Source organism: Colletes latitarsis, chromosome 12 (genome assembly GCF_051014445.1).
Source record: "Colletes latitarsis isolate SP2378_abdomen chromosome 12, iyColLati1, whole genome shotgun sequence".
Classification (NCBI taxonomy): Eukaryota; Metazoa; Arthropoda; class Insecta; order Hymenoptera; family Colletidae; genus Colletes; species Colletes latitarsis.
In genome coordinates, this window is record NC_135145.1 from 20,024,015 (window position 1) to 20,047,736 (window position 23,722).

The 23,722-nt window shown below is 36.8% G+C and overlaps 3 protein-coding genes across 5 annotated transcripts; 2 read left to right on the forward strand and 1 right to left on the reverse strand.

Moving 5' to 3' along the window:
- The first annotated feature begins 1,389 nt into the window (after positions 1-1,389).
- On the forward strand, positions 1,390-20,833 carry LOC143349078 (zinc transporter ZIP13 homolog). 3 transcript variants are annotated; one of them, XM_076779999.1, is made up of 8 exons: positions 1,390-2,551; positions 10,354-10,464; positions 11,122-11,405; positions 11,478-12,045; positions 17,139-17,254; positions 18,098-18,311; positions 18,831-18,907; positions 19,808-20,833. In XM_076779999.1, the coding sequence occupies exons 1-8, from the start codon at positions 2,332-2,334 to the stop codon at positions 19,913-19,915; spliced, it is 1,698 nt and encodes a 565-aa protein (XP_076636114.1). In that variant the 5' UTR covers positions 1,390-2,331; the 3' UTR covers positions 19,916-20,833. The 3 variants fall into 3 exon arrangements, with proteins under 3 accessions (XP_076636114.1, XP_076636116.1, XP_076636117.1); XM_076780001.1 differs by lacking the exon at positions 19,808-20,833 and adding an exon at positions 19,249-19,395; XM_076780002.1 differs by lacking the exons at positions 17,139-17,254; positions 18,098-18,311; positions 18,831-18,907; positions 19,808-20,833 and adding an exon at positions 12,196-13,383.
- Positions 13,689-16,204, reverse strand: Sil1 (Sil1 nucleotide exchange factor). Its single transcript, XM_076780010.1, has 2 exons — positions 15,845-16,204; positions 13,689-15,443 (listed from the first exon to the last, which is right to left on the reverse strand). Exons 1-2 carry the CDS (start codon positions 15,960-15,962, stop codon positions 14,164-14,166), a joined length of 1,398 nt encoding a protein of 465 aa, XP_076636125.1. The 5' UTR covers positions 15,963-16,204; the 3' UTR covers positions 13,689-14,163.
- Positions 20,834-21,523: 690 nt separating the features above from the next.
- LOC143348761 (uncharacterized) lies at positions 21,524-22,972 on the forward strand. The gene is given in 5 exon segments (XM_076779357.1): positions 21,524-21,637; positions 21,704-21,850; positions 21,852-22,310; positions 22,393-22,595; positions 22,678-22,972. Coding segments are annotated over 5 exon segments (1,218 nt in total).
- The last annotated feature ends 750 nt before the right edge of the window (positions 22,973-23,722 follow it).

Consider the following 23,722-nt stretch of genomic DNA (forward strand, 5'->3'; position numbering starts at 1 on the left):
CACATAATGTGGGTACAATAGCGACGATATACAGAAACTTGTGCGACGTAAATTTATTGTATACATGTTGTTTAAGACTAGATCAACTTGTTAAACATTTTCTCTCGTCAAGGATGTTTTTAACCAGCATATTCGGGACTTGGAGATATTCGTAAAATGAAATTTCGTAATGTTTAGTATAGAATTTTTATTAATTTTAATTTGAAAAAAATACAGAGTATATGTGTGTATATAATTGATACGCATGTGTACATAATATTTACGAATTGACAGCAAAGATGGCGTTGGAAGTTTCACGTTACCAACGGTAGATGTACAAATTTAAAATTCCGAATGTTTTTATTCAGTAGAAATAATTTTTTATTTTAACTTGGCTCTTTTATCCTTTTATCTCTATTCACAATCGATAGAAAAAATAAATTAACAATAAAGTCTTTATTAGGTAGGAGTTTACAACGATTATCTATGTTCACTACATGTTTGGTTGAATGGAAATTCAATTTCCATTCAATCCCCTCTTTATATATGACAACATTGGCAACACAATTGTAATATGTTATCTACCGAGTTCATTGTTTCCGCTCTTTGTCCACAGTTTTTCATAAACTTATCGGTAGCAATTATTGCCAGACGATTGTTATTTTAGTAAAAGTATACGTTAATCAAAGTTACGCAGTAATGAATTCTCTTCCAAGCCAAGTTAAAAAAGATAGCGTACGTGAGGCAATTTCAATCTGTGCAATGATCAGAATGATTAAGTAAAATAATTATCTCTGTGATTTCCAATCGTTTGGAAATTAAACGGTATTAATAGTTGTTTTATCTTTACGACAGCGTCACCAAAAGATACTAGATGATTATACGTACAAGACTGTGATAAAAATGTTAAGTGTCGTTGCAAGTAAGGCAGTTATCGTTAGGGGCCATTTAGCAGAATATTGGACTATAAAATTTAAGGCAAAATAGCATTTACGATCTCAAAAACATTACAGATTATTTTCCTGTTTGTGTAACAGATGTACGAATGTATTTAAAATTCAGATAGGATCTTTCATTTTATTCGCAATTAACTGCGATTATTTGTAAGGAAGTACAGTAGCGCCTCTATCGATTTTGATAGTCAACAAGAAGAGTTGAGTTTTTTCTGTTTCGTTTTTCAAAATAGAGGTTTCGTCTATAAATTATTTATTGCCTAACCATCGAATTGTACATTCTTCGCTACGTTTAACTTCATCATCATCGTCTTCTTTTTCTTTTCCCCTGTTTCTCTTTCGCACTTCCATTCTTCGTCTTTCTTCTTTACACGATACTTATGCGTCTGTCCTCTTCCTTGGACGCACACCGCCTAGCGTGGCGCTTCGGTAGCTATAAAAGGGACTGCCTTCGTCGTAATGCGCATTAACCGTTCCGTCAGTGTGGTGAGTGGACAAGATTGTGCGTTATTTCATAATCAACAGAAATAAAGTAAGAATAGAAGGAGATAACTAACGATAGTGCGACTCTATCTGTCGATCAGTGCGGTCTGCCATTGTCCGCGTGAAAACGCGAGAACCACGAGTCGTACATAACCAAGAAATTCGAGGAGCCAAAAAGGTCTTGAGGACTGTGAGCTGCTGTTTAATCGTGATTGTTATATCGATGGAATGATACATCGTCGCATCGAGGACGAATCGAGCAACCCTGGGCAGAAATTATACAGCGAAGAGCGAAAAAAAGAATAGAGAGACACGCGAGAGTCGACGAGCAAGATCTTTACGAGAGCAGAACGATATTCTTGACCATTGTTGTTGAGTATTTATCGTCACGGGACTGATCACGATGCTATTGTCTTCGTATTGCGGCGGTATAAAATAACAAGAGGCTTGATTTAATTGACAAAACCGGCGACGGTAGAGGCGGCGACCGCCTGATTCGTAGCGTCCGCACTCAGTTCTCAGTGTAGGCTAGTCGGTCGCTCGGTAGTCGTGGTCTCGACGAATTTTCTTTCTTCGAAGTAACAGCATTCTTCCTTCCCGAAAGACATTCACCACCCATAAGTTATTTTCGAATTGTTTAACGCTATACTACGTACAGCAGCACAGTTACATTCCCAAGTGAGTACGACGAGAGGTTATTTTCGCGTAAACAGACCAAGCACGAAGAGACGTATGTACGTATCGATACACGCTGAAAGTTAACGGTGTGTTTTGCACGTTGAATATTTAGCAGTTCCGATAACGTTAATTAAATCATCGGAAGTGTGATCGTCGAGGGAGACAAAGAAATCTGGGAAACGTACGGTTTGTTCGAAGGATTTTGACCGAGCGGCGTTAGGTACACAAACGTACAAACATGGCGGCAAACACAAGCGTAGAGAATTGCACCGACTTCGCTGGATTCTTCTATGAAATTATTACGGAGGACATGTGGACGTCATGGGATGCCACGATGGAATATTTTCAGTACTCCCCGTGGTTGTTTTCCCTGCTAGGCAGCACCATGATCGGACTAACCGGTATCTTCCCTCTCTGGATCATCCCCATCGAAGACAGTGCCGATTTAAAAACAGGAGGTAACGCATTTATTTATAATTGGCACTTAAAGACTGTTTTTTCTCTTGTATTATTTTTACAGCAAACTTGAGCCTACGCAATATCTGTTGCGAGGGATTTTGATTATGTCTCGTTTGGGAGGTTATGTGTACATTTTAACACGACCTGTGCCAATTTCTAAATAGATGTTATTTAAATGAAAAGGTTCCTTTAAAAGATACAATAACGATGAATCTTCGAGTATCTTTCGTGCCGTTTTTAATTATTAATCGATCGATCCTTGCGCTTGAATTATTCGCGGGAAAATCAAATTTTGAACATCTCATTCTAAGGTAATTATGTAACATTTAATGTTTGCGTTCGAACACCGTGTCAATGCACGATTAGAATGTTGCATAGTTCGTCGCAAATTCTCGCCTCAGGTCTTGTGCAATAGGATACAATCCAGCACCGCAATTTCACTAGAAATCTATGGTCAATCGAATCGTTCTTTTTCTTAGGAACAAATATTTCAGTCGTTGCGCGATCTTTTTCTTATACTGTTTGTCGTCATTGTTTACATCGATAGATCATTCATTTTTATTAGGTACATAAATTATTTCCGTTGTTTTTAATTATGGACGAAAGAAGGATTGTACTTTCTCTGTACTTATTAATATAAACGAGAGACATAGGGAGAGACCTTGAAATGTAACAAATAACTCGTGACTAAAAAATGTTCGTCGCGATAAAACAAATTGTCCCCTCGGTGCATGTTCCTTTGTCTCATTATTTTTCCTTATCATGAAAAACAAAGAAGATATTAGAGCTGTCGAGTGATTTAATATTCCTGTCGCTTAATAACAATTCGTACTTAACAATGCCCGACGACGTGAAAATCGCATCTCCATGAGAAAAATTTTAATGGGAGATTCTAGAGGCCAAAATAAGACGAAAATCAAGAATACCAATTTGTTGATGGAGGCTTTGTTAAAAAGTTATTAATGTTTAAAATTCCGCCCATATTTAATTTTTTTCTCGAAACTGCGTAGGATTTCGAGGGTATGTCTATTCACCAAAAAATATTGTAATCGACCCCTGCAATCGAAAATAATTTTTCCGGAACGATTTGAAATTTTTTAATTTTGTCGAAAAATTTCACTTCTCGAATTTTTTTCTCGAAAATGGGTAGGATTTCGAAGGTATGTCTATTCACCAAAAATGATTGTAATTGACCCCCCTAGCTGAATATAATTTTTTTAGGACGATTTGAAATTTTTTAATTTTGTCGAAAAATTTCACTTCTCGAATTTTTTTCTCGAAACTGCGTAGGATTTCGAAGGTATGTCTATTCACCAAAAATTATTGTAATCGACCCCTGCAACTGAAAATAATTTTTTTAGGACGATTTGAAATTTTTTAATTTTGTAGAAAAATTTCACATCTTGAATTTTTTTCTCGAAACTGCGTAGAATTTCGAAGGTATGTCTATTCACCAAAAATGATTGTAATTGACTCCCCTAGCTGAATATAATTTTTCTGGAACGATTTGAAATTTTTTAATTTTGTCGAAAAATTTCACTTCTCGAATTTTTTTCTCGAAAATGGGTAGGATTTAAGGGGTATGTCTATTCACCAAAAATGATTGTAATCGACCCCTGCAATCGAAAATAATTTTTCCGGACCGATTTGAAATTTTTTAATTTAATTTTTTAATAATTAACAAAGCCTCAATCGAGAAAGTGATATTCTTGATTTTCGTCTTATTTTGGCCTCTGAAATCTTGCATTAAAATTTCTCACTGTATTTTTCTTTATGGGAAATGAATGTTTGCACGTTCAGTGTCCAATTTAACCAGTTGGGATAAAAATAATTGTGCATCGTAACGTCAATTAAAATTCCCGGATGCACAAGAAGAAACGCATTTGATCTCGTCGAGAGGGTCTGCTGCGCATATTGTTTACTACGTCGATACCTATCGCTTCGTGCCAACGACTTCTCTGTAAGGGTATTCTCGTCTTCTATCGAGAAATATTACGTATCGAGCCAGGATATTGTAATGACGTTCAAGTTACTTTCAGCTCTCATCTGCATTCCAGACGAAAGAAAAAGTAAATGGAACCGTACCAACATTTCCTTGAACACAGGACAGCAGTTCACGAGGTTTCAAAACAAGAATCCCAGTTCGATAGAAACTAAACTAAAAGATTGCAACCTGTAACTGTAGAATAACGTTCGCGAAGAAGATTGCTGACGAGAGGCCATCTCAACCGTGTATCGTTTGGCTGCATCATCCTCTCGTTTATTTGCGAAATCTACGGGCACACGTAACGCCGCTGCATGCTAATGCAAGCGGGAGAAGATCGTGGAACTTGTTCTCCGCGGGACGCATTGCAACAATGGAATTTGTGGAAGAAGAAGGAAATGCAAACGTAATTCTCCGCGCAACGGGACGAACGCAGAATTTAAACGCGATGGAACATCTACGGCGCCCTAATCGAACGATCTTGCAATTAAAATTTTAAGTATCTCGCGACGATAACGAGTATTCTGTTTTCTCTGCTTTTATTGCGTTGTTTAACGAGCCTGTATGCACATTTTTTTATCGTACGAGCGGTTTCATGCGATCTCCGCGATGGAGAATAAGAATTTAATTCCCCGTTTCTCCGTGGTGGGATGTACCGCGTACGTAGCATAATTTTAAGCGATACGCGCAAATTCAAGGTCGTTATTGCATTTCGTCTCGTCTGCAACGCGCAGAGGAGCCTTGCGGGCATATAAATTTCACGTTCACTCATCGCTATTGACAATTTTATGGAAATTTATATTACATAGTGACTAATTAAACATCTGCTGGAACAAAGAATGCAACGCAAAAAAGGAACGATTGACGCTGATCGACAAATGATCGATTAACTTACTCGCGAGCGTGTTTATGATGTTAAGTCACGAATCGTACGGCTAGTCAGTTGACTCTGATATCTTTGTACATTTCGCGTAAGGGCTCTCCCTATTTTCTCCGTGTAAATACTGCACCTATGAAAAGCGTGAGAACTTCTCCATAGAAAGAAAAAGCAGCTCAGCTGCAGCTGGCTGCCGCGTTCGATTACATTTGGAGGTGGAGCGTAAAAAGTCTAATAGCGAATCGATACGTTTACTATCCTCGTTTTCGCGTCTTGTTGCTGAAAACTAGCTGACCGTACGGTCGCAGTTATTTTCACTGTTCCGCTATCGCGTTTTACAGCGTTCCTCGTGCGGAATACGAGAGACCTCCGCGATCTCGCCGCCTCGAATTTACTTTTAAAGCACGATCGATACCACGACCGAGTCCATTTAAATAAATTGCATTCGAAGCGCTCTGGGAACTCTGTATCCCGTTTCAAACAGCTTTGCGTAACGCGACCGAGTCTTCTTTCGAAACGATCGAATAATTAAGTATCGTTTAACTATTGTTTTGTAGTTTCGGAATAAATCCGTCCGAAAGAATCCCGGGATTCGTCAGGGGAATGGTGTTAAATTATGGTTCTGCTGGTCTGTTGCATCGCCGACTGTTCTGGAACGAATCTATTATCAGGCCAGTTCTCTCTGTGTTACGCCCACGAGCATCAATGCGTTCTCCATTTCTGTTTCGCTCGATGCGATCGCGTTTACGCGTAAGTACATTGGACTTTAATTTCCCATCGCTGTTTGTAATCCAGCATCGCCAGCTGCACCGAAACACACGTTTAAACGGTTTCCCTGAATGCATTCGCACAACGCCAATCGATTGGTTTTTCTATTTTAAAACCGTACAAACGCGCCTCACGTTTTCAATGTAGTGTTCTTCATCTGCGTGGAATAGTTAGGAAGCATAGTTTTCTAGATCGATAAGAAGTTAGAAATAATTGCATTCAATTAGAACGATCACGCGCCATAGAAAACAATTAACTTGCGTTAGCTATTCGATCTTTCAGTTATTTTATCGAATAGCTGCATATGCAGTGTTCAGCCACCTCTGGGAAAAATTTTAATGAGCGATTCTAGAGGCCAAAATCAGACGAAAATCAAGAATATCAATTTCTTGACTGAGGCTTCGTTAAAAAGTTATTAAAAAATTTCAAATCATTCTGAAAAAATTATTTTTGGTCGCGAAGATCAATTACAATCATTTTTAGTGAATACACATACTCTCGAAATCCTAACTATTTTTGAGAAAAAAATTTCTTAGCGAAAATATAATTTCAGGCCAGAAATGTCACAAGCGTATCTTTAAAATGTTATAACTTTTGAACGGATTAGCCGATTTTAATGTTTAAAAATTCAAACAACGCGTATTTTGGTGTAAAATATGTAGAAATTTTAAGAAATTCCGAAAAGTTATTCCTTAACCTCGTAAACTGAGAAAAACCCCATAAAAGTGGTCCAATTTTCAAACGACCATAACTCCCACAATAGTGAATGGATTTCATTCAAATTTTTTTCTGAACTAGAGCTCGTGGGTGCCTACAAAAAAGTATTAAACCAAATTTCCGTACAGCGTCAAACAAATTTATTAAAAATGAAAAACTAGTTTTGAAGAAAAATCGACAGGGGGTAGGTGCCTAAATTTTTCGGCGAAAAAAAAAATTTCAAATCATCCTAAAAAAATTATTTTCAGTCGCAGGGGTCGATTGCAATAATTTTTGGTGAATATACATACCCTCGAAATCCTACCCAGTTTCTAGAAAAAAATTGGAGAAGTTGTGAAATTTTTCGACAAAATTAAAAAATTTCAAATCGTTCTAAAAAAAATTATTTTCAGCTAGGGAGGTCAATTACAATAATTTTTGGTGAATAGACCTACCCCCGAAATCCTACCCACTTTCGAGAAAAAAATTCGAAAAGTGAAATTTTTCGACAAAATTAAAAAATTTCAAATCGTCCTAAAAAAATTATTTTCAGTCGCAGGGGTCGATTGCAATCATTATTGGTCATTACACATACCCCCGAAATCCTACGCATTTTCGAGAAAAAAATTCTTAACGAAGACTCCATCAACAAATTGTTATTTTTGATTTTTAACAACGTTGGACATTTATTAACAATTAAGTTGACAACGATCTTGGGTAACTGTCGTATAAAAATAAATTAAACGATAACTACCGGCATTGTATTAATTTATCTCGATACGATAACAAATTTATCGATAACATTGTTTCGACGCCATGTTCGTACTACGAAACAATTTATTAAATTTTTAATCTGCTCGATATTTGCTCTGCATTGTGAAATTATAGATGATATCTTATTTGTCGGAAGAATGTTATCACCGATGTCAAAAACATTCCTTTAGAAAGGATGTAGGAAAAGTTTAAACCAATTGTCGTCGATGTAAATTAATTTTTCATACGCGTTTGTCGTCGAACAAAAACTCCATTAGACATCGTGACGCTACGTCTCATAATCCAAGTAAATTGCAACAGGATACAACTTTATTTCAATATAATCTCGCTGTTATTCCGACTTATCGCAATTTTTGTTCGCGACAAGACACGTTAATATTAAGATCTATGCAATATCTATGTTAATAGTCGTTAATTATAGGATCGATATTGTTTCTTGCAATAGTGTCGCGATGTTTCATCATGAATGCGGTGAAAAAAGAACAAAGCGTGATCCTGGCTCGCGTAGTAAATCGTTCGAAAGATCGCGTACAACGGGAGTAGGGATCGCACGCGCTGTTTCCTGAGTTAACTGGGCGTCATGTTCGACACAGAAGCGAAAATTCAGACTTATTATCGCTAGAAGCAAGCCTAGAGTTGGCAAACATAACACAAATTTATCGTTGGTTACGCGGCCGCGAGACATGCTCGTTTCCTGCAGTTTGGAAATTCTGTTTCCTCGCGATATGCTCAATTATGTTATCACGACCGTATATTACGTATGTTCAGCGTTTAAAATTGTAAGTCTCTGCTATTGGCATATTTCTATCTAGACTTTTCTTTATAAATAAGAAAGTAATCACCGATATTAATCAGCAATCATGAAGTGAATTGTACTTGATAAATGATTACTTCAACTTTTATTGGATTATTGTCGGAGTTTGTTCGTTAAAATGATTAAATCGTTAAAGATTATTACGCTAGAATTGCGTGTCATTGGGAAAGTTCGCGTAACTCGACAACAGTTTGGGTTTTTCACGATTGTTAACAGAACAAGATGGTTTTTCCGCTTTGTTGTAATCGTTTATCTCCGATGTGTCACTGACGATTTTATTACTAATGATAAATTCTTCGAAACGTTGCTAATTCTATTGTAGAGAAATAGTTTTAAACAGATACACGTAGTTTTAATTCCAACGAGCACGGGACGTGTGCAATGCATAAACATTGACCCATTTCACAAGAATGTAACATTTATTGATGTGACATAGATCGCAAGAGGTCGGTACAAGGTTCAGGAAGAAGAAAATGCATCGAAGAGGAACTAACGAATCGTTTCGTGGCGAACGATACTCGCGTTAAATATGTTTTGCAGAAATAGAAAGTCGAAAGAAAAGTGATACTGTACTTAGTAACCTTTGACCGGCAGACGGTTCAAGATAGCTTCGCATATTCCATTTTCTGCCAATGCAAATAATATCGTCGCTCTTGTACAACGTATCTGCGAGTTTGTCCATCGAAATTTTAGTAAATATTTCAAAGTTAGAGAGATTAGACTGCGATGTAAATAGATCAGATGACTAATCGCTGAAATATCTGTTGCAGCACGCATTTTAACGAACGGATGTCTAATGACTATCGTCACGAACGACTGCTACATTTGTTCTAATTTTCCCAGACGCTGCTGGAATAAATATTGCACGATTTGCAACAAAATTGCCAGAGCTGTCAGTTCGAACAAAATGGCGCACTGCACCGAGTAATAGCATGTACATATTTTTAGGTGACACACGGCGATAGATCATCGAAGAAGTAAAGTCCCGAGAATGAAAGAAGAAGAGATGAATAATAACACGTGGCAACAGTTTTTATTAACTGCAGGTCATCGTGCCAGCAGTCGTCAAAACAAGCGTTTCTCGGGTCGAATAATTACCTTAATAGCAGCAGCGTTCGACTATTATTGAGTCAAACGGAGACATAGAAAAATATTGGGATATCTTTAAAGAAAACAAACACTTGGATAAAATGTACACTGAGGACAGCACGTTCCACGCACTTATTAAGAGTGTCCACTCAATAATCTGTTCTGCAAAAAGTGGATCAAGGTCTGCCAAGCCGCTGTTTCTTGTTCTCAACATCGCGAACATAATTTTCCATTCGATTTTTTAATTAAAAGTCTCGTTATTTTACAATTTTTGGCGCTAATCGGATGTCATCTAATCTTAGAGATAATATAGAACCTGTCGATAAACTTTCATAGTTGATTTCTGATTGTAAATTAAGCTAATGCGATCATTGGTGGTTTATCGAGGGATTAAATGTTTATCTAAATGCAATTTCTCCAGTTTGTCGAGTTTTTGACTCAGTAGAAAGAGTGGAAATATGTTCTTTGGAGCGTGAGCTGCCCGATTGAAATACGACTCGAGTGCAGGGTAAAGATATCGCCTAGACTCGATCGTACTTTAACGTGGTCAGTGATCCTTGCACGCGAAGAATTCAACCGACGGTAAAATTGTTGGCACCGTGCGCGATTCGACTTAAAAATTTATCGCCGCGCGGCAGACACATATCATTCGTGTCGATATTTTTGATTATAGAGAATACGTGCGTAGGTGGAGGTTCGAGAAGAAGCTCTTCAGACCATGCTTCCTCGATACCTTCACAAAAGATCAATTCCAAATGCACGTTCCACGTTTCTAACAATTGATCTGATTGTGTTTCAGATAGCGCTGGCACGCTGAAAATACTGTTGAGCTTTGCAGTCGGCGGCCTTCTGGGTGATGTTTTCTTGCACCTTCTACCGGAAGCATGGGGGAACAAATCACTGAACAAAGGTACAGAAACCCTGAGGATCGAGCAGATAAAGGATTTAAGTTTATCGAACGCTTATGGGTATCCATAGATTAAGATAGCGACCTCAAACTTGTCAACGCTGGCGTACGTACCGCTGAATGTTCCGGGGCTTATAGTTCGTTCATGCCTCAATGACAAAACAATTACGTAACTGGTGTGAATTATGTAATAGCGTAACGTGAATTGCGACCCCGAAAACAAGAAGTCAAGGTATTCATGCGACGCGGAATCATCGTTTATCGTGGAACGCTTTGGGGAAAATACGGCTCAAAGATCATCGATCGAACGATGCAATAACTTTGCACAGGCGTATTTTCCCTCTGGATCGTTTAATCGAGAGTATTTTAAGTTAGTAATTCGTAGTATCAGAGACTTGAAGCGATCTTCTATCTCCTCTGTGTGCTTTGTGAGCAACTCAAGCGACGGTCGCAAACCTCTATTGTGCTTCAGTTACTGATTTCAATTGCCAGCTATCCTCTCCTAAATTAAACCGACACGGTCCTAGTTCACCTACGATTTCCGAGTTACCTTCCCGGCGGGGACAGCTGTTAGAGAAAATTAAACTGGATCGAATAACGCTATAAATATCGTCCTTTATACGTGCAAGAATATCGTTGAGCAAATTCTTTTTGTTTCAGTCTCTGATAATGGTCAACTGCCAATGACTTGTGGTTTCTGGGTGCTCGGTGGTTTTCTAGTATTCGTCATAGTGGAGAAACTCTTCAACGTTGAGAGGGAATCCGAGGATGCGGACGAATCTGTGATAACGGACAAGCAGGATGACCGCGAAAGCACGGACACGGAAGCGGAGAAAGAAATGGAGAATAATAACTGCATCACATTAATCGGGGACAATCCGCAGAACGGATTTTCGAAGCCTTACGATGATTTATTTACAGATATAGTCGGTGTTATTAACAAGGTAACATAGTCGAGAGCAAATGTATTATAAAAATCATCCGCGTGAAATTTATTCAGCGAACTCTTCTTGCAGTTGAAGCCCTCTTCGGAGAAGAAGAACGGGTACTCCCAACTTCCATATGGCTACAAAGATACGCGCAGGAAGAATAGCTTCGACGGTAACGGTATCGAGCCAGTATCGGTATGTAACAAATTCTCTAGTAGACTGGAGGGTATGTCGATAGACGAAGCAAGAAATTGCTTGAAAAACTTGAAAAAAATGAAGAACGGCATCCCCGATAAATTGCCGAATGATCGCGTCGACAAGCTGAATCTTGCGACCGACGTTTCTGGCGATAAAAAGACTGTCACGAAAGAAAAATCGAAACATATAACCGGCTATCTGAATTTAACAGCCAATATCATTGACAACTTCACGCACGGATTGGCCGTTGGTGGCTCTTTCCTCGTGTCCCTTCGTTTAGGAGTGCTCACCACATTCGCTATTCTCATACACGAGATACCTCACGAGGTTGGAGATTTTGCTATACTGCTACGCAGTGGATTTAGCAGGTGGGATGCTGCGCGAGCACAGCTTATCACTGCTAGTGGCGGTATTTTTGGAGCTATGTCCGCAGTATTCTTTTCCGGTGGCGAAGCAGGTGGGTAATTATCGATCGGTTCATGTTATAGTTGTATGGAATAAATCAGATTGTGAGGTGTGTGAGATCTGTGTCGAATCCTAGCTAGTTATTTAGAAATGTGATGTGATTATTCTATAATTAAATTTTTAACTGACAATCACTTTTTAGGAGTGACGACAAGTTGGATATTGCCATTCACAGCGGGTGGCTTTCTGCATATTGGTTTGGTAACCATTTTACCTGAACTGATTAAAGAATCTAGTCCGAAAGAATCGTTGAAGCAAATCGCCGCGTTGCTCTTAGGTATCATCGTGATGGCAGTTTTGACGATTCTTTGCGATTAAGATGACTTCGTTTTGTAATCAAATTAGGTTCACCGGTCGACTACTAGTTTTACGTGTGCCGAGTATAGATATTTTTTTTATATTAGCATCTCTTGGTACGCGTCGAAACGGTAATTCGAGTTTGCCATAAAAAAAAAAAAGGGAATTATTCCGTGTAATAATTGTTGCTCAATAAAAATGGGTCTACGTCTACGTCTCGACAGCGAAGAAACGAGGAACGACGATTAATGACTGATCAAAATCAGATTCAAATTATGTAACTATCATATACTGAGTTTAGTCTGAAATAGAAGTCTATAGTTTGTTTATATTTGCAAGGTTTTAACTGAAATCTTCTTTCCATTTGATCCAACTCTAACTTCGAGTTTCGATACAATCGTCTTAAGCAACGAATCGATTTGTTTTCACTCCAGTCTAACGCGTCTTCGATTGTTGGTTTCTTGTCGTGGTAAATAGGTTTATAATTCTCTGATAATAAAAGCATAAAAATAAAAAAAAGGCAGTGAGAAATTAAAAGGGAGTATTTGTACGAATTATATTTATATTTTTCGATCGTTTATCGTGGGATCGTATTATTGGCAGTTTCGAGATTATTGATTTATATTAATACTTTAAGGGATATTGTTAGAAACCTGACATAGTTTATACACGAATATACGTATGTTCCTCTGTAAAGTATCGGTAAACGTGTTGTTTGTGAGAAACGTCATTCCGTTTCTGAAGATATTGTCGCACTTAAAACTTTGTTGCCTAGAAGTTACAACAATCGGAACCAGTATTGACATATAACTTTCACGTTGTAAAATTAATTATGTATGTATATAATGTTTATGCTTCCTTATTCATCGTTTAAAACAAAAAAAAAAAAAGATATAAATTGAAGCGTATTTTCATCGAAGGTTTGCGATATTGGTATGTATAAACTGACGTGAAAGAGAGTGTCCATCTGTTTTTTCCTAGGCTCATGTATCTTTTGGAAAGTGCATGTTTTATAAGTCGCACAAAAAACAAACCTAATCCTTGTACTTAAAAGAAAACAAGGTATTCTTTTACCGCAAAAAAAAAAAAGAAAAAAAAAAGAAAAAAAAATACACTTGGTACATGAGCGCCTTTTTTAATCACATGTAAATAGAAATCTTAAAACTTACGGAGCTGTTTGATCAGCGACTTCGCGAGTATATTTTCTATGAACTATGATGACTACACGAGCAGACTGTTCATATGTAATCATTATAATTTGTAAATAAAGTATGTTATTCTATAACAAATTGTTATCCTCGTATAATTATTTTTTTCTACGGAATAAAAAAAAGTATGAACGGTACAAAATAATTTATTAAACAATCACATCTCAGAACACGGGAAACATAACAATTATTCGCTACATAATTACGGACAGGTAACTCAAATACCTTACACGCTATATGTACAGACATTACACAACGATACTTTAATTCACATGTACTCGTTTTATAATACATTATACATTCATTCATTGAGACATTGATCCATACTTAGTAATAATCTATTTACAAGTGACTATGTACTGTTTCCGTAAAAATTAATGATTAACATTGCATTTCATTACTCGCTCAAAGAATAACAATAGTCCTTATTAACTGTAGATTTGATAACAATTTTCATGCAATATTAACAACGGATAATTCAACGTATCCATGCGAGGAGATGTTCCGTTATGCCAGAAAACTGTACAATTATTATTTTGTAACATAAAATTACCGTAGTATTTTCCTCGCGAACGATTCACTTTGCTTGTACTTGTTCTCGTATTCTACAATTCCTCGTGAACAATTTCAGAGACAGTCGTTTGTAACTTTTCAATTAATAAGGTAAGGTATTTTAAAATATCGTTTTCGTCTTGTTCTATAGTAAGATCCGAGTTTTGATAGAAGTTCAATAAATGTTGTATAATAGGAAGCAATGTATCTTTGTTCTCTTTAAATTGTTGTTTACAGACAGGAACTACAATGATCATACTTTCAATGATAGTTTCTACGAATTCGTAATTCTCGGTTTGAAATTGATTATGGAGCGCGTCCTTGAAACTTCTTGTCATTAGATTGCTTAAATGCATACAGTAACCGTTCTTTAATAATTTTTGTTCAACGTCGGCAGCTGCATACGCTTTAGTTCTCTGTTGTACCTGTTCAGGATCAGGGTCATCTTGCAAGTTTTGTCTCTCGATAATCAAATCGCTGATTAGTTTCATAACCCTCATTTGCACTTGCAATTGATCATCTGCTAAAATCTTCCCAAATATTTCCACTCCGCCGTGATCGATCCAAACTTTCTGCGCCGTCGGGAATTGTCTTATTAAGGCACCCAAAGCAAAGAGACACTTGGACTTCACTTCCAGTTTAGCATTTGTGGACAATATGTGTAAAAGTTTTTCAACAAAATCATTTTCCAATGCTTTCAATTGGGCTTTAGGATTAGACTGAACAGCTGCACCCAAAAGCTTCAATGCTTCAACTTTAATTTCGGTGTTTGTTCCATTGAGGCAAGGAGATATGACTTTACCCATACCTTGCATATCGGCAAATACTTTAGCACTTACGATATGATGAAGCAGATATTCCAAATTGTACAGACTATCTAAAACCTCTTCCACTTCTAAAACTGTTAAAGTTCCTGTAGTAACTGCATTCCTGTGAGTTTGAAATTTTTGGAAATAATGATCTAATAATTCCCAGCTTGCTGTAACATTTACTTTAAGCTCCTTTATCAAAGTTTCATAAACTCTAAAATTTTGCTTTACTCTTTGAGTGTGCTTATCATTTAATTCTCCATCATCTTCTTTGATCTTCTTTAACCTGGCTTTTAATTCTTCTATCGGATCGTCAAATAAATCAGATTTATCTGCAGTTACAGAAGAATCATGATCTTCTATAATTGCTTTATCAGGATGCAATGTTAATGAGTTTGAACGCGAATGATTAGAATTTTCATCAGAATCTTTTTCTTCTGCATCTTCTTTGTCCATTAATTTTGCTTCTGTAACTCCAGTTTGAAGACTATGCCGTACATGTAGTCCTTTGGGAATAGGTGTACCTAATAAAGAATTGAACATGAAACTAATGCTGTAAAGATAAAAGCAATATTTTTTTTATTCACAGAAAATTAGACTAAAAAATTAATTGGGTTACGGACGAATCCATTAGCACCTTTAAATAAAATTCTGCATACGTCACTGTTGTATATTATTTACGATACTCTACGCGTTAATATATTAGGCGTATTTCAAGTAACGACGAATTAAAAATATTCGTAACATTTTTTGCACGAACAGTCATATGCATTTGATTACAATATGAAAACGATGATGATTTTTATCAAAGAAACGTGCAACGTCAAATTTGACTGACGTGGTCTTAGGAACAGCACCATCAGTTGCGTAAAAAAGTAGTCCCAAAAATGTATGTATATAGAAGATTAAATGAACGTTTACTCACCTTTTTTCACGGTTTGCCATTCACGGGTCGGTACAAATGTTGTCTCGTTTTTTTCGTTATTGCCAAAAACTACCGGCAACAAACATAAACAAGTTAGAATAATTATATTGGCTCGCATTCTGACGAGTTCCTGTCGTTGACCGAGGGCTATAGCTTATCTTAAGATATGCTGATGTCTTTCTCAGCGAAGTTGCTTAAATATCGTAATGCATTAATGTCAACCGTGTCGAAGCAATTGCTCAATTTTTCTACAAAACTCTTTCATCGCGCTTTTGTGCAATTTAAGTATTATTCACGTGTTGCGCCCGATATTTATGCAGTCAATGTGTCGATGCTTTGTTTCATGTTCTTACCACCAGGGATTTTACAACCAATAAGCTTTCGATGCAACGTTGTCAAGCTTTTTATTCAAATTCTGTTATTCATTAAATACTTTTTTAAATAATTACAGAGTATTCGTACGTTAAATAAAAAGAATCTAAAAGAAAAACGATTTTTTCGTTCGGTACTTCATAATTAATGTGAATTTTGCAACAACTTAGGAGATACAAAAGCGTTTATATTGTCATTAAATGCATATTGACAATCATCTGTTTAGCAATAACTTATATACATATTTATAATTAACTTATATATATGTTATTTATAGAGTGCCATAGAGAACTTTAAATTGGACAATTTCATTTTATATTTCATGTTTCTTTCATAACTGGCATAATGCATGGGGTTAAGAATACCCCTCATAAAGCCATCAGTGGTGATTTGTGATATTGAAAACGGCAACACTGTCGAGAGTGTATTGACCAATCAAAGAAGAGAACGTATTCTAGGCGCGCAAGGCCGAGTACGCGAAACTCATTTGCTACGCGTTCGTCTAACACGTGCGACCACCGTTCTTCGCGCAGTGACCGTTGTGCGCGCGGCGTCTTTGGCTTCTCCACTTTCGTTCGGCACGCATACTCGAAAAGGGTCCGTCTACACGTCCGCTAACGAGAATCCTTTAATATCAAGTCGATCACCATGGCAGAAGAGTATCTCTATGGTAAATATTAGAAGCCGTGATATCGTGATCGTCGTGGATATTTTATTTTGTGCCGCACGCGGATACTTTCGACGTTGTTGGCCATTCGACTCGAGCGGTAATATGGTCGGGACGCCGGCTGGCTTTCGGCCATTGTGACGAGCCCCCATTGTCTCCTAAGAGCTAACGAACTCGCGTCTTTTACTTAACTATGATGCAACGGCAAGCATTTATTATATTTTGTGTGCGTACTCTTGTGATTTGTGTGTCCAGGAATCACCCTCGAAGGACTCAATTGCAGCGAGGTATGGGATCCTGAACACAAGAACGACGACGCAGACGGCACGAACCAACATTTCGGAGCCGATCAGAAGCTTATCATAAAAATGGTAAGTCGAAGACATAAAGGAGATATTAAATTGCTTTGTACTTTGTCGTTTTTCGACGTTCCGCAACCATCGAATTTTATGTACTCTCCCATTATGAGCGGTAGGCTCTCGTTAACGCGCGATTTTATCGGCAACGAATTTCCCATCGATACCATGATATAGACGTTCGTTTTAGTTGAATTAGCGATCCTCTGTCCTTTACAAACAGGTTATGGCACCTTTGTGTGTCATCATATTAATTGTGTATGAATATATGATGAATATTTGGCGTCACTAGTAATCTTGGCTTTTTTGAGCGCTTTCATCGACTATTCTTATGTTTGCGCGCGAATTTTTAACCACCATATGAAAGTAGTGAATTGCAGACATCCCAGACGCAGACTTTTTAGCACACGAGTTGCTCTAACACCATTTAGATACGTCTTACATACATTACATACGTTAATACATTCATAATTGTGAATTTACATGAATCTATGTATGAAAATGTCCTCAGATTTTATATAAATGTTACAATGTTTAAGAACTTATAGAAATTTAATATATCTCTTAAGATATTGTATCTTTTGAAGTGGTTCTGTTTGGAACTATTTGAGATTGTTTAAGATGTAGAAATTTAGATTCTTTTTTAAAGAATCTGTAAAGATCTTATTCGATAGTTTCATTCTTCAGTGTTAAATATGTAATTAAACGTAAGAGAAAAAAGAAGTTTACAGCTTTCAACTATCTACTTTGACAATGAAATGCATTGCATTTTAGGTAAGGTGGTATACAAATTTATAGGTTAACTAGTTGCGAGCAATATTGATTTTCGATTAGTTTACACGTATCAATTTCTTATAGGCACTTTTAGGTCCAGAAGCTAAACCTGGAGAGCTTAATGTACTACAGGTTGAAGCAATGGGGTTAAAGGGACCAATTAAAACACCAATAGCTTTGCTGGAAATAGGAAAAACAGCACAAATTATTCTGGATCTCAGTTTTCCCGACCCACCCGTTACATTTACATTGGTTAAAGGAAGCGGTCCTGTTCATATAGTAGGGCATAACCTTCTTGGTAAGAATTTATGTTACGCATTATTGTTAACCTCTTGGCATTTATGTATACAGAAAATTGTGTTATGCGTGTAACAATTATAGAGCATGTATTGATCAGAGTAGAGTATTAATGCTTTTTAAAAGATTTACTGCTTTTTTCATGTTCTAATTAAAGGTCATTTGAGAAAAGGGCGATAATTATAGCTGGACGCCTTTTAACAAAATTTATGTCAACTACAATATAGTAAATTTTGATACAGATTTGATAGTTTGATCAAATACAGATAAAATAATTAAAATAAATGTAAAATGAGTTTTTATATCAAAGGTATTAGATTCCTCTGTTAAATATACATTTTCTTGTTTATACATCTATACAATGGTGCATTTCAATAATTAAAATTGTCGTTTTTACATAATTGTTGGTACAACTATTTTCGAACATTTTTACATTAGCGTTGTATCACATTTTTTTAGGCGTGTTTCGGAAATTTGCAACGCGAAAGTAAATAATTCCGTGTTAATTTCAATATTTTAGGTACACACATGGAAGAGTTTGATGATATGGATGATGAAATGGAGGAAGAGAACATCGACGATGATGATGATGATAAGGTACAAGCTACATAATAATTGCTTGATTTACGTTCGCATACAGATTTTTGTACATGTACATATTAAAAGTTTTTTAAATGTTCACCATTGAAGAAGAGATTGTATTTCTAACTGACATTCTGAATAAGCTATATGAAAAAAATGTGACTTGAAATGAAAAAGAATATGCAGAATATTTTCGATGAAAGTTGGTTGTATATATACGCATATATATAAATATATATGTAGATACACATATATACAAATGCTCATTTAAAATTAATAATTCCTATACTTTTATTATGTATGTTGTCAGAAGCAATAGTATTACATTTTTTATATACTAGGAATACGAATTTCAGGCACTGCAAAAGAAACGAAAGCATTCTGCAGAGGGTAAAAAAAATGGCACCAAGCGTGCCAGGATGGATGAAGCCGTAGACAAATAGAATGTTAATATTAAAGTGCTGCTATTTAAACATCCTCCAAAAAAAAAAACAAAAAAAAAAAAAAAATACGAGTTTTACCCGAGAATATTTTAAACTCGCGTTACTTTTTATATGATTCGGGAAGGGAGGGCTCCGAAGATTGTCTAAGGAATAAATGAAAGTCGTGGATATACTTTCTGCGTTTGTGTTCTCATTCCATGTGTCTGTTTTATTTTTTTTCCATAATAAATCATCCCATTTTGAAACAGTTGCTTTTATTCTTTACTCATCTTGTTTTCCTCTTTTTCCATTCTTGTGTTCGAACAGTACTTTTAAGGTTACAGGAAAAGGAGTTACGCTAGAATGTCAGTAATACAATCTTTTGTTAGAAGTTAAATAATGTAACGCTTCGCGGTTCGCATTTATCGAATTATATATTACAAAAATTATTCAGTTTCTACATGGTTATATTTTATTTATTTCAATATGTTAGGAACCAGACGACGAGGAAGACGACGATGATGAACCCAAGACGAAGAAAACCAAAATAACAACTGCAGCCAAATACAAAAATCAAGCTAATAAGAACAAGAAAAAATAAGCACGAGCCTTAATACTACGGAAACACAAAAAACTTTTAAGTTAGGCTAATAAGCGTAAGTCCATCATTATCATCCGCATTTGTGCGAATCTAGTATCGTTTCATCAGATTATCAGACGACATACGTTGCCTTTCACGTTTCTATGACACAACTGGACCAATGAACTATCATAAGAAATGTTAATCACCGGGTTTTATTGATTCATGGACAGTACATTATAACTGATTGACATATTTAACATAGAACGAGATCGACTTCGAAGTCGATTTTGCGAGGTCTGTTTTAGCTGTACATTTCTCGAAATGCCTTGGAGGAATGACCCCTAAAGCGTATTAGATAAACTCTACGGATATTAAAAATGTGAATCGAAAATTATTTTTTTGACAAAATTTTATGGAGTTGAAAGTTCAAAGGGCATTCTTCTGAGAGCTGATCGTATACAAGGACTTGTTTCATCTTGTTGCAATAGAATCGACAGGGAATTGAGGTTAGAATAAACGCGAAGTCCGTTGGCTAAAACACGAGAACACTGTTTTTGAACGCGAATAATTATTTGGTCCAGTTGTTGTCAGCGAAAGCAGTGGAAAGCGCGGATGGACCTACAGTGGAAGTGTATTCGTATTGTTTCCTTTTTGTCTTCTCCGATGCCGTGTTCACACATCGACACTTCCAGTGATATACGAAGGTACACTATTCTAATGTAGCTATGTAAACGCGATTCAAAAAAAAAAAAAAAACGAATTACTATGTCCTTTAAACAAAATAATTGCGAAGATAACGTTCCAGTGTAATTTATTATTTTCGTGTGTACAAGATGGGGAAAGGGGTAATAGTCACAAAACCCTTATACCAGAATGTTATTAATGACTAAAGAGGGGGGGAAATGATAAGATCAGAACTAAAATAAAAACATTTATGCGTCATCTCGACATTCATTCCATTTGATGAAAGATTACAGAAGAGGGGGTTGCAGGTGTACTACACAACGTGATGCTCGTACATCAATGTTATATGCGATAAAAGCATATGTAAAGCGTGTATTAAACGCGCCCATGCGATTGATAAGTAGTCTGTACACCTATTTTGTACATATACGATACAATAAAAAATTTCACAACTTTTAATCAGTATCGCACGACGTAGTACTTATTCGTCGAACGTCCTTCCTTTTTTCCGGATCGTCGTTTACCAATGTTCGAAGGTTTCCGTTTAATGCATTAATCGTAGGTTAAAGAAAACCGTGACGTTTAGACGTTTGTCATTTGTCGATGTAATTGGACACGTCTAATAATTTAATGAAAATGACTTTTCGTCATGCGATCGAAAGAAATTGCTCGTTTATACGGCTCTCATGGAAATAACTAAAAAGCATGTTGGTGATTTTAAATGTGTAAAAAGTATACATACCCTGTATCTTATAATAAGAACTCTGAAACTGTCTACGAATAAATCGAACCTAAAATTTTATAAATTGACTCAATACCTGAATGTTATTTGTAAATTAAGGTAAGTGATTTGTCATTATAATAATATAGTAGTGCATCTTGACAAACTTGGATCAATCTTCAGATTCCTCGTTGGTAGAATGTAATATTCGATATTATGATATGCAGAATATCAGTTCAAGGAATAGTTTGAATAAAAGTATAGATGCGAATGTTCTTTCTACAAACACAAAATGTCAAATTACCAACGAAGAGTTAGTAGACTTACGTCAGCAGGTATGGATAATACGAGTTATCGTCCACTGATAATTAAACTAATTGAAATACATGTGTGTTCGAAAGGTGGTGAATCTGAAAGAAACCGTCGTGTCTCTAGAGAACATCGTGCAAATGAAAGACTCGCAACTTCGAAATATGCAACAAGATAACGAAAGGTTATCGATCGAGCTGAAGAAGCAACAAAGATGCGTCAGGAATGTAAAACGTAAGACTTGCAAAGTCTTTGTTCAAGTTTATCGTAATTCTCAAATGTATCGAATTAATTTTAGAGCAGTTGGACGACGAAAGGTTCTTTTACCAAAGAGAAAAGGATTATTTCAACGACGAATTACAGCGACAGAAAACACGATGCGTCAGTGGGGCGTCCAGGTTGCATCAGCAACAGAAGAAACTCGAGGAGGCGTGGGATTCCTTGGAAGATGAGAACAAGTTGCTCCGGGAAGAATTAAACGAAAAAGCCGAGACGACGTACAATTTGTGTATAAAGTTCTTACGAATGAAGTATGCGAAAGACTCGTTGAGACAGAAACTGGATCAGCTGTTAAACGAGCATCTGCAAGTAATGACAGACATGATGGAAAAGCTAGACGAGGGCAGAGGTGAACTCAATATCATCGTGTCGGAAAAATTTCAAGAGCCCCTACCTTTGAACAAAGCAAAATTCTTACGGGTGAATGTTTAGATTATCGATCAATTTTGTAACAGTTGTTTGGCTCGAGAAATAAACAATCATTCGTTGTGTCGACTGTTAGGTGGTCCAGAGAAACGCACGATTAGTTCACGAAAACGCGATGCTCAAAGTGCAAATACAGCATCTCACTTTGAACATAGAGAAATTGAAAAGTTACACGCAGAAGCCGAAATTAATCAACGTGGATGCCAAAATCATCGCTAAATTAGCTTCGCAAAATGGACGAAAGTGCAGCAAGGAATCTACGAGATGGCTGCCGCTCCAGTAAGAAAACTATTCGATTACGGTTTAATGCTCTTTCGAAAATTGTAATAAGAATTGATTGAATTCGCCCAACGGTTATTAGATTGAACGTAGGCGAGACTGAAAAGACCGCGTTACTTATCAAACCATCGAATCGTCGGAATCCTGTTGATTACTCCGGAGATGCAAAATTAATATCGAAAGTTCGATCGAATCGTTCAAGAAAATATGCGAATACTACGGTACGGGAAGTTCAAACGGAAGGGACGATAGAGTTTCAAAAGGAACATGCACATAGCGCCCCGGAAATCGCACGGACGAAAGTCCGACAGAGTTGTTCGACGATCGCTCTAACAGATTCTTTGATCGATTCCCGCGATGCCTTCACGAACACGTAACGGACAAATTTATTTAAAACGTTATTGTACATATCTTTTTATACGTGCTAGTTTTTGTTTAAAAAAAAAAATGTATCGTCTGTAGAGTATAGATTCTGATGTATCGACTGTACATTAAGCGCTACCAAAGTAAACCGTTTGTAGTGTGTATTATAAGGTAGAGGGCGTGCTTGGTACGAAAGTTTGGTTTCGAGTGTTTGAACGGTGTGAATTAGTTTAATTTGCAAAAATGTGTTCGATAACGAGAAGTGAGAAGACAGTAGACGAAGAGAGGAAATCTACGAACGGAGGTATGTAGCTTAAACATATTTAGAGAATTGATGAACGAGTGTTGTAGCATTATTTCACATAATGTGTTTGGTTTAATGACAGCGTTGAAATCCTTGATAGAAGTAAGAACAAGCGTTATTTATGGCTCATTTATTATAGATGTGTAGTGCCCAATACCCTGTTCACCAATTTGTAGGGAAAGTTATTGGCACGTGGTAGAGGATAGGTTAGGGTATGGGCGAAAAGTGCCGCCATTTTTGTTAAAGAAGAGGACGTGTACGGTTTAATCGAAACGACGGTAGTCCCAATTAGAGTATTTGCAGCAGTCATCGATATCCGTGAAAGTAAGGGACGTGGCAAATAATCGGCAGGGCCGCGATACTTATAAACGTCATTACGACAGAGCGGCCGTGATTACGTTAGAACGACGAGACCGCGTGCAAGGGTGTGGGTAGAACCGAGGCTCGAAGAAGAGCCGAG